Source organism: Pocillopora damicornis, chromosome 9, assembly GCF_964200805.1.
Source record: "Pocillopora damicornis chromosome 9, jaPocDami1.2, whole genome shotgun sequence".
NCBI classification, from domain to species: domain Eukaryota; kingdom Metazoa; phylum Cnidaria; class Anthozoa; order Scleractinia; family Pocilloporidae; genus Pocillopora; species Pocillopora damicornis.
The window spans coordinates 3,743,044-3,753,713 of NC_142678.1; the positions used below are offsets into that span (position 1 = coordinate 3,743,044).

The 10,670-nt window shown below is 36.4% G+C and overlaps 1 protein-coding gene across 2 annotated transcripts in view; it reads left to right on the forward strand.

Moving 5' to 3' along the window:
- Window positions 1-10,423, forward strand: part of LOC113684228 (uncharacterized) — a 31,227-nt gene extending 20,804 nt beyond the window's left edge. Inside the window, exons 1-6 of one of the 2 annotated variants that reach the window (XM_089183561.1) lie at window positions 4,336-4,492; window positions 6,187-6,300; window positions 6,721-7,122; window positions 7,890-8,106; window positions 8,691-8,983; window positions 9,211-10,423. In XM_089183561.1, coding sequence (XP_089039687.1) covers window positions 6,240-6,300; window positions 6,721-7,122; window positions 7,890-8,106; window positions 8,691-8,983; window positions 9,211-9,401 — 1,164 coding nt within the window. In that variant the 5' untranslated portion in view covers window positions 4,336-4,492; window positions 6,187-6,239 and the 3' untranslated portion in view covers window positions 9,402-10,423. Of the gene's footprint in view, window positions 1-4,335; window positions 4,493-6,186; window positions 6,301-6,720; window positions 7,123-7,889; window positions 8,107-8,690; window positions 8,984-9,210 lie in introns of those variants that run through there. The other variant, XM_089183562.1, reaches the window with a different exon arrangement.
- Window positions 10,424-10,670: the final 247 nt, after the last annotated feature.

Sequence of the window (10,670 nt, forward strand, 5' to 3'; positions counted from 1 at the left end):
AAAAAAGATCTTTGAGAGAATTCAGTGCTTTTTTGCAGCCGTTTTATCAGAAAAGGATTAAAGCAATGTTTATACGGGGGAAGTGTAAGTTTTTTTTTAAATAACCATGAAAGATGCGTTAAAATCTACTGGTAAAGTTCTCTCTTTGCGTAAGGTTTACTATGAAATCGACATCTCGCAATGGTCTTGAAATATATCGAAATTAAGTAATACTCGTGAGTATGTAACCAAATCAAGCTTTTTCAGTTGTAAATAAGTGTGTGCAGTCTACTTCTGGCCTACCGTATTTACCCGTGTATAATGCGCACTTTTTTTTTTTCCATAAAAACAAGCATCAAAATCGCGGTGCGTATTATACACGGATTCTATTGTTTGTCAAGCACGTGAAGTGTGGGATCACAAACAATTCGAATGGATCACAAGATGAATTGGTTTACAATTCAACTGAGATCACTGATGAACTTGAGGATTCAGTCATCGAAAACCTATTCGAATCGGACTGTGAGTCTGTTTAAAGACACTGAACATTTTACTTAAATCACGCAATTGCAATGCAGTAATTATATTCAAGCTACCAGCAGTACTGTGAGTAGATTTAATGTTTATGAACGGCTGTTATGATAATAATTCAAGTTGTGAATTTAGGTATATTAGTAAGGACTTCAAGTTACAACATTTATAAAACGTTTGACTGTTACTGAATAGAAAAGCTTGTAAGTAGGTGCTCGGTGCGTTCGATATTTGTAGTAGCAACTAGTTAGAAATTGTTTTAAACATATTATTGATGAATTCCCAGCTCTTGTTAATTAAGTGAAAAAATGGAAGTTTGAATTCTTGGTATTTGTCATGAAATCTTTTTTTTCGGAAAAAAGAGGTCAAAAATTAGGGTGCGTATTATACACAGGCGCGCATTATACACGGGTAAATACGGTATTTCTGAGCTCATAAACATACATATTATTGGAAATATTATTGGTGATCATTGTGTTTTGTGGGGTGGTAACAGCGATCGAAGGTACTCAGAAAAGCAAAATATTCTTCCTCACGTTGGAATATTAAGATTCTACTACCCCCAGAGTATGAAAGATGTCTTGTCGTGGGCTAGATCTATTAATTATGACTACGTCAGGGTAACAATGAGTACGAAGGTCTGTTAAAATCATTTTGCACAAGGTTATAGAACTTATGGACGTCCTGCATCAACGTTGTACATGCAAGGTTACGATTAAGTCGAATTGTGAGAGTAAAGCTAAAAGACTTCCCCAAAAATCCGATCTACACAGATCAAACTAAGGCGGTCAAGGAAGAGAAAGCGAACTAGTAACGAAAATGAAGTTCCAGTTGAGAATGAGCCCCTTTTGGAGGACGAGAATTTATTAAAAGAAAACATTGAATTAGATTATGTAGCCTCAGCTTGCCTGCAGATGCTGAAGCTAGGTTTCTTGCTGAAGCAGTTAGACAGACGGTGTCCAAGTCATGTGAAAGAGAAGAGAAAATATTTCATTGACCAGGCAACTTGTCCTAAAAACTGTTATCATTACACAGGTGTAATTATGTCTAAGCTTGACCTGGTTTTTGAATTTTTAGAATCAAAGCTCACTGAAATACGTCTTGGAAGGGGTAGTAAGAATACCAAAAAGTCATCAGAAAATCTCACCTTAGTGAGAACAAGAGAAGGTGTCGATGTAAATTTTTAGCTTATTTTGGCTTTGATTCTTCTCAAGCATGCATAATTTGCATTATGTGGATAACACTTCTTTCTCATGATCAGAATTACAAAAATATCTTCCAGAAAGGTTAAAAAATTTAAGAATGTAAGAATAATTACTTGAACTTTTCATACAAAAACCAAAAGGTTCTCTGAGCCAAAAGATCACATGGAGTAATTACAAACACTGAAACACTGTCAAATTATTGGTAGGAATATTACCAACTGGTGTTGTACCCTTCATTCCACCATTATGGACAGGATCTATCCGTGACAAAGAAATTGTTAAGCAAAGTGAACTGAGAGCTCTAATGGTTTGGGTACTATGACATTGGATATTTGACACTTTTTGTGTATAAATTTAGTCCTGTGGATCAATTTTCCTGTACACTTTTTAAAAAACAGCGTATTTTTTTTTCCTGTAAAGCTGTTAACCGTCAAGGTAAACATTTTTCATTTGTTGTGAGTTTATTTGCAAGTCTTCGCTCTCCAATATGTATTTTTCCTCTCATGTTTAGTACAGTAGGCGTTTGGATCTTTTTGAATACATAATGATCACAATTACGCGTGACTTCGGTTACATGCTTGTAGAATCTAGAGTTGATCGGGGCGTTCACAGTGTTTTGCTTCCAGTGGATTCGTTTGTTTTGCCTTACTTACAGACATCTAGGAAAGGATATGTAGAGGGCTTAGCAGATGAACTAAAAGCGAGTTAAATTTCCCTAAATCAGCTCAAGAAATCCACACGATGCAAAATAACAAGCACTTGAGTGGGGTAAATTTATCCTTTTCAAAACTAGTCCAGATCTTTTGCAGGTTGAGAATTTTCATTTCCATTCAAATCCTTAATTTCACCTACTGTGCAGCTGAACATATTTGCATATTCACAAAGGCTCACGTATGTGCGAGCTTGAGTGTTCTGTGGTTGGACGTCAAGATAGATAAAAATAAACAACATTTCTCTTTTAACGTTATCTACTTTATACCCGAAAAGGAAATTTCGAACAGTTTTAAGGTATTTTTAGCTTTTAGTTTATTTTATTATTATTTTTGTTACAAAAAACTAAAGGTTCCCCAGGTTTCACTGGTACCAGAGGTTCTAGAGCTTCCGCGGTCCGCTGATCCACACTCTAGTAACACCCGACAAGTTTGCGGTTCTACAAAGGTTCTAATCTAGACCGTTCTGTCTCCGAAAACTCTATCTAATATGCATGAAAATAAACGTATTGTTATTAAAACAAAAGTATAGCACTTGTCTTCGTTTTAAGACTTACTACTCAAAGTGTCTTAGAAATTGTCTACTTTGTTTTTTGTTGACGGTATGGCTGTGGCGAGAATGCAGCCACGCTTCACATTGGGCCGCGATCACGGAATGATTATTTAATAAACCTATGGAAAAACTTTTTAGAGAATCGTTTATTCCAGAAAGGAGAAAATTTCAGACAGTGATATGGTTCTTGGTATGTTCAAATGGTATGTTCCTCGTCGGGTCTTCTGCTATTTCTTCTGATGTAACCGACTTAAACTGGCGCCACATGTAAGCTACGAAATTTAAAACATGGAATCGCATCTATTTTTCATTTTTAATTGGAAGTATCCAGTGCAGTCCAGTGCCTTTGCAGTGTAATATTTTCATTTTTTTTTCATCAATGAGACACTGCAATTAATTTGGTCCACTAATTAAATGATACATGATGCTTCGTCCCTCTTCTACTCTAACAAATGGTTTTCAACTACGACTTCTACCAGGTTTCGTTTCGATGTAGTACCAAAATAAAAGAGGTATTGTGATTTTTTCAGCTGTCTGTCTATTTGTGGCATTAAGATGGACTGTTCTTACATAAGTTTGCTCTAGCTATCTATTTTTAGCAACTGCTCCAGGCCCAAAAAGCGTGCTTTCTTGTTAAGCCTGTATAATGAATTGGCCGATTACTCGAGAGAAGATTTTCAGGAGTAGCGTTTTTTGATTATTTACTCATTTCTTAATTGGATAAACGACAAATCCCTTTAACTACGGAATTTAAAATCATCTGCACGGCTTTTTCACTTCCTTTTTGAAACTTATCTCCTCTTTATACGGCGAAACTTTTCAGCATTTTAACAATCCCAAATTTCAACTCATGGTATATTCTGCAATATCAATTTTCATTTCTCTTTATCAGCTGTTCGTGAATTATAAAACTGTATTACTTTCGGAAAAATCTAGTCTAGAAATTACGTAATGGAATTTCCCTGAAGGCAGGGAAGTGAATAGGAATAAAAAAAGGTTTTTTGTTTCTAGAAGGGAACAGTGGTCCTTTTGTTCAATTTACCTGCTGTCTTGAACAATCGCGAGAAGTTGGAAAGGTAAGATGACATTACAATTCTGTTGAAATTGATTCTAGAAAACCCACATCTTTAAACAAATCATTTTCGTACTCGTTTACTATCGTGCCGTGATTTTCAGAAAGTTCATTAAAATAACAGTTACCTTGGCAGCAGATAGTTAGAAAATTGTTCCCTGTCAATGACTACAGTGAATACCTCAAGCATGAAGACCATCTTTTATTCTCAGATGTCACGGTCAAGGGTCCGTTGAGTGGAGACACTAGGTCTCCACATTTTTGTTTTCGAGTTGGTGATAAGATCGATCAAGCTGTCGTGCGTCATTTACAGCCAAGCTCTGAGACGGGTAGCTGTAACTTGTCGATAGCAGACCTTGCATCTATTACTGTTCAGTTTTTTTATCTTACGAACTTCTCCTTTCAAAAGCAGTTTCTAAGAGAAGTGAATTTCCAAGCTTTGGTAAGTCTTTATTCTTTGCTATTTTTGCGGCTTGCTCAACCAAGAAAAGTGCGAGCACAATTGGTTTTTGAGGCGAAGGGTACTAAATATGGCGTGGCTTCTGCAGTTATTCTAGATTTCTTCCATCTCGTCAGCGATGATTTTAGAGTAGGGAAATTAAATGAATCTAATTTTGTTTTCAAACTTTTGCAACCTGACGATTGTTTGGTTTTTCCGTTGAGACAAACTGTGGCCAAGATTTCGGTGTCCAGATTGACTGATTTTGGAGCAAATACTATTATCCACGCATTATCGCTAGAAATTATGGAAGCGGGGAATGAAACTTTTCTTCGGATTAAAATATCTTCCCCATAAAAGGACATAAATTCACAAAGCTGGAAGAAAGAGCAACTAATGAGACAGTTTAATATTTTGCTTCCTTTTCCGAGCCAAAAGACCTGCCGCTTAATAGTTTTTTATTTCGGTTTCGTTCAGCATGAAAGGAATTTTGATCAAATGCATGGAATGTTCGAAGAGCGCACACGAGATTGATCGAAAGATCGAAATGAGTCTAGAAGCAGCTGTTCATTGTTATTTGTAAAGCTGGGCGGGGTCTCTGGGCTTCTATCAAAGACAAAGAATGACAAGGAAAGAGAATAAGGCTTTTATCTCACGACATGTTTGCGCTGGGAAAACTTTAGGTATTTCCCTTCTAAACAACATATTAGTGAACATAATATAGAACAGTTTCGATGGTGTTTTTCTGCCATGTCCAACAGTTCACCTTTTTGGTACCAGACTAGGGTGAGGAAGAAATTGCCTCGGTGCTTATAGGTTTTCCTTTCTAGGATAAGAGATGAGTTCACAGGGGTAACCTAAATTAATACACTTGTTGATGTGCCATGAAATTCACGGTCATGAATATCATGGCACTAGATAAAGGGATAAGCGCTTGGTTCACCAAGGAAGCCATTTTAGGAGGGGGCATTGGGATTTTCGGTTTTGCGGTTTTAGATCTGTTTTCCTGTTTCTGTGCCAGAAATGCAGCGGTCGTTATCCTTAAAGTTAAAATATAGTTTATGAGCTGAGACTTTACATTTCCTTGACATTCAAGACAAAGGACTCCAACAAAATATGCGAGGTAACAACAAAATGGGAATGATGCTACAAAATTATGTTCCAATGATTGGAGACGTTTCGCAAACCAAACACTGTACATCACCCTATACTAGAAAACATCTTATGCTCAACAGTTTCAGTTATTTTTTTATTGATCTTGGTTTCTTGCTATGTCGCATGAGTTCAAATGCTTTTTAGAAAAAACAACGTGTTACCAGTAGTTTAAGGCACTGATCGATTCGGTTCCTGATGAAGATGTTCTGTTCACTTTGTTGATCATTTTTGTGAAGGGTAAAAAAACCAGTACGTTAACCCTAATCAGTTGCAGAGACGAGAGAGATCTTTTAAATAAATGCAGTTATGCATGGGAAATAATATTCACGAATTTGTGTGTTTGTTCGATTTAAAGTGCGGAGTTAGAGCCCTTAGTTGAAACATACTTTTCCCTTCTTTTTTCATAGAATCATCTGCGGATTGATATCCGCATTAAATAATTTTATCTTCCCATTCTTTCCCAATTTTTCCAGGTAGTAAGAGACATAAAGATAAATGAGAAACAAAGACCACCGGTTTTATGATGGTTTTATCTTTTTCAGGAAATCAATTCCACAAGAATTCCCCTGAAAACCCATTAAGAAGTGAGAAAAAAATGAAGCAACCACCTTGTTTGCCGATCATTGTCGTCCTTCTTGCGATTTATTCTGCGCCTTGTAAGTTCACCTTCGTATGTCATCCTCATTACGTTTAATGTTTACGACAATTTTGGGCTAAAGGAAGTTCAGCGGCTTTCCATGCTCATCGAAACATTATGAAGACACCTTGATGGTTTAAGTTATTTATTTATCGGCTAACATCAGCTTTTTCTTAAAAAAGAAGTTAAAAAATATTTATAAATGTTTCCGAGTAAAGGACGATTAAGATATATTGTTTCAGTATGTTTTTTTAGCTACAGAAATTGAAAATAATTTTCAATTGAAAATTGAAATTGAAATAGCTACAGAAATAGAACGATCTCATCCTTCTCGTCTCCATAACCCAATACATTTTAGTGATTAATAAGCCGATTGACTCAGAACTAACCGACTCACTTTCATTTCATTATGTAAAAAGCCCTGTTAATTTTTTAACAGCTTATGAACAAGAGACAACTACCATTGAAGGCATTACCTGCGGAGACGGCTCAAATATCGAGTTTACACTCGTCATCCCTGATATCAATCAGTGGGATGACGGGGATAAAGCCACATGGGAGTTGAAACATGGCGGAGCTTCGAAGGCAGCCTGTCAGCCATCATTTACATCTGTAGCAGACAAAGTGAAATATGGTGCGTTCAGCGCCGATGATTGCAAGAACTCATTGACAGAGAACGGAATTACTTTGGACTACGTTTTTAAGATCCAAGTTAGTGCTTCTGGTAGTCCGACTTTTCAGTATGACCACGATTACACGATAACATGTACATATAACAGGGAAAAACAGGGTCTTCAGGCCAGCTTCCTACCTCAACATTCAATCAATGGAACTGGCACCGGTAAGTAGGGATGATGATTAACAGCTTACGATAAAGTTATTACCGATTGGGCAAAGTAGTGCGTTTCCTACTGACAGCTCAGTGATCTGTTATGTCACTTGGAATGACAATTTCACAAAATTCGATCGCATTAACCTTATTTCGCAATGACATGTCGCAGTTTATTTTTCTTGCGTTTATCTTTTGTCTCATTTATAAAACAGAATGAAAAATTTTAAAGGTTTGTAAGTAGGTGAAGAGCATATATTCACTGCGAGGTCTCACCTGGCATTAGTACAGCGTGATGCATATGATACTCTTTCTCCAAGGTGTTGTGTTGAAAAGGTTTGATAAATTCACAGATCATTTCAAAGAGGAGTATTATATTCGAAAAAAAAAAAAAAAAAACGGCAGCGGCAGTTAGATCAGACTATGGCGCGATTAATGTCGAAAGAAAAAAGGAAAGAAAAAGATAAGAAAAATGAAACATTTTAAAGGTTTGTAAAAGAGCATATATATTTCATTGGGATGTCTCAAAACCTGACGCTAGTACAGCCTGATGTATAAGTTATCCTCATAAAGCGTCTAAAAAGTAACGAAATGTAAGATCGCAAGTCAGTAGGTGTATAAAGTCTATGTTAATATAAGTTTCAGTTCAAGCATTTTATGGTTTTGACAGTTTGGTTTAGATACTCAGTCAAAAACTGTTTTTTTAGTGAAAATTTTCTGCTTTTATAGAGGATTCATCTATAAATGTCCTCCGCGTTTTACTGTTTAATATTTTCCAGATAGTGGTGAGCTGGCTTTCACTTTTCAGTTATTGGACGGCAGCACCCAAGTAGACCCTAGCATTGCAATTGCTTTGGAGACAGACCTTACCGGAAAATTGACGGTTTCAGAATCTGGTTTTCCAACCAACAAGTTTACCGTTTTTTTCGTATCTGTCACGGCAGACAAAGAAACCCCCGATAGCCCGCCGGCACCGATCACTTTGATTACGAATGGGTAAGTTCCAAACTTTTATCTATAGCCATTAAAAGCAGTTTCTTTGTTAACAACACTCACATACATACTGATGTAAGTTTTAGCTCGTTTTCATCGATAATTTGAGTAGCTTTGCTTTATTTTTTCGGTTATCATTTCAGAATTAATCTCCTTTTATTCATGAGTATAAATATTCTTAAATGTTCAAGATATTCTACTTAACTCATGACTCTTTAACTTTTTGAAACCATAACTGGTAAGTGTGTAAACTGGTCCGTTTCTTTGCCCAAACATGCAAAACTGTTTATCAGAATATGTGTGTCCGTGACGTGTAGATGACTCAAAATGAGAACAGAATAACCATATAAGGAGGTTGTTAGCACGTGTTCGCTGTGAATAGAGATTAAAAGAAACAAACTGACCACAGCTTCAATGCAGGTTGTCCATAATAGTGAATTCGGTAAGCAGGGAAGTTGAGTCGCAAATAATTCCCTATTCACACTAAAGCACTTCAGGATAGAAAAGGTATTTTGAAATGATGCTTAAGTTGGTTACAAATTGATTTCTGCATGATTCATTAAAGAGAGGTTTCTATTTCCATTCAGCTGTGCGGAAAACGACCAAACATCCTTCGTGAGTGACCCTTCCTGTGATGGTGATAATGAAGACGAATTTTCATTTAAAGCTTTTCGTTTCTCTGGTCAAACGGGGAGTCAAAAAGTTGTATTTACCGTCACAGCCAAAGTTTGTTATGACAATCCTAGTGGGTGTGCGTGTAGTTGCAGTTCTCCTGGTTCTCGAAAAAGACGTAGTACTTTAGACGAGACCTCGAAAACCTTATACTACATTAGAGCTGGTCCTTTCACGTTTGTAGATGCTGATGAAGGGGAAGAGCAAGGTTTGTATCTACTCCTCTGTTCAATGAATTCGTTATCATGATTTGGGCTATGATGGCAAACGAAACATCAGCATTTCATTTAATAACGCAATTGATTTGGCTTCAATATTTAATGAAAATAGTAATAAACCTCCCTTTTCGAACTAAGAAAATCGACTAATTTCTCGTATTTAACAAAAAGTATTGAACTTAATTTTTTTAATCGGAGTTTTATTCTGTATCATCAGCTGACACCGTTGTTGATGAGGATAAAGACTCGTCTGTTCCTGTCCATGTTGTCACTGTTGGGGTGGTCGGTGGAGTCGTGGCTGTCGCCATTGCTTGTGTTGCTGTCATCATTGTGCTGCGCAAGCGTCGCCATAATGTAACACTGACTGAATCAAGTGGCGCTCAAGAATTCGCTACTCCAGGCGTGTGAGTTTTTTGCGACAGGAATGCCTCCTAATATGGCATTATTTACTCACGTAGATAATGAAGAACTAGTTTTTCTTGATAGCTTTTCGGTTTTGTAATCTCGTAGATGAAAATATATGAGTAATGCTGGGACGTTTCTTAGAAGGATTCGATACACTACTCCAAAAACACCGAAAGATTTAGAGAGATGGTGATATCAAAATCCGAACTTTTGACCCGGCCTGTTGACGCAGGAGAAGAAGAAAAATATAGGTGGAGCATATAATTTTTTATCTTTTGATACAAGTCATTTGCATCATTTTGCTTGAACAAAGACCATGAAGGAGTTAAAAAGTAAGTCTCAATTGTTGCAAAACTGTTACAAGCAACAGTTCTTAAGACAATTCCAAAAATAGAAGGCAAAGGTTAGGACCAAAGAGACAGTTTTGTGTTTTTTCTCGTACGATTTATCAATAGGACTGGAAACCATATTTCAGAAAGCACAGGGAGAAACAAATTGTACTGCAGTTTTGATTTTTTTTGCAATCATTAAAACATTCGGTCAGCAGTCTGTTTAACTGATTGATCCTCTTATGTTTTGCGATCGCTTGAGTTTCTGAATCTTGAATCCACTGAATATTGATTCTTGCTTCTAAGTTACGTCATTGGCTAATTGAAACACTTCATTTTTCCACTGAGTGTTTCATGAATTACTAAGCATCATATTGTATTTCTTAAATGTTAGAGCAAGTGATTATTTTTGTAGTGAATAATAGCGGCTTTTCAACATTAGCGATCAAAAACTTGTTTTTGAGTCATAGTTTATAATGGTTCTGGTTAAAAAAGCTGACAAAAATAAAAGATGGAAAGCAAAGGTTACTTTAGGTAAAGATCAAAACTCTCTTGGGGAGTTCATCTTTCCCACGAGGAGTTGGATCTTAATACATAAATATTCGTATTCTTAGGTTTTTGGGTAAATATTCAGCAGTGCACTTCCTATGTAACCTACAATTAAAATTTAAATGAATAAATAGTTTATTCAAGGCACTTGAAGATATTTGGATTCTTTGTTTAATTGATGGGAAAATTTCAGAGTCATACATTAGCCTTGACCATTACCTGGTCCTACATTCGCTGGTATAATCTTTGGTTGTTGAATTTATAGAATCATCACACCAAAGCGGAACGTCTGGATCAATTGAGTTAGGGACCTTCTTAGATTCACGTTTACGCTTGATATTAACGAGGTTTACTTTTGTCCTGTAGCGATAATTTTGGTTTACCAATTGTCCTC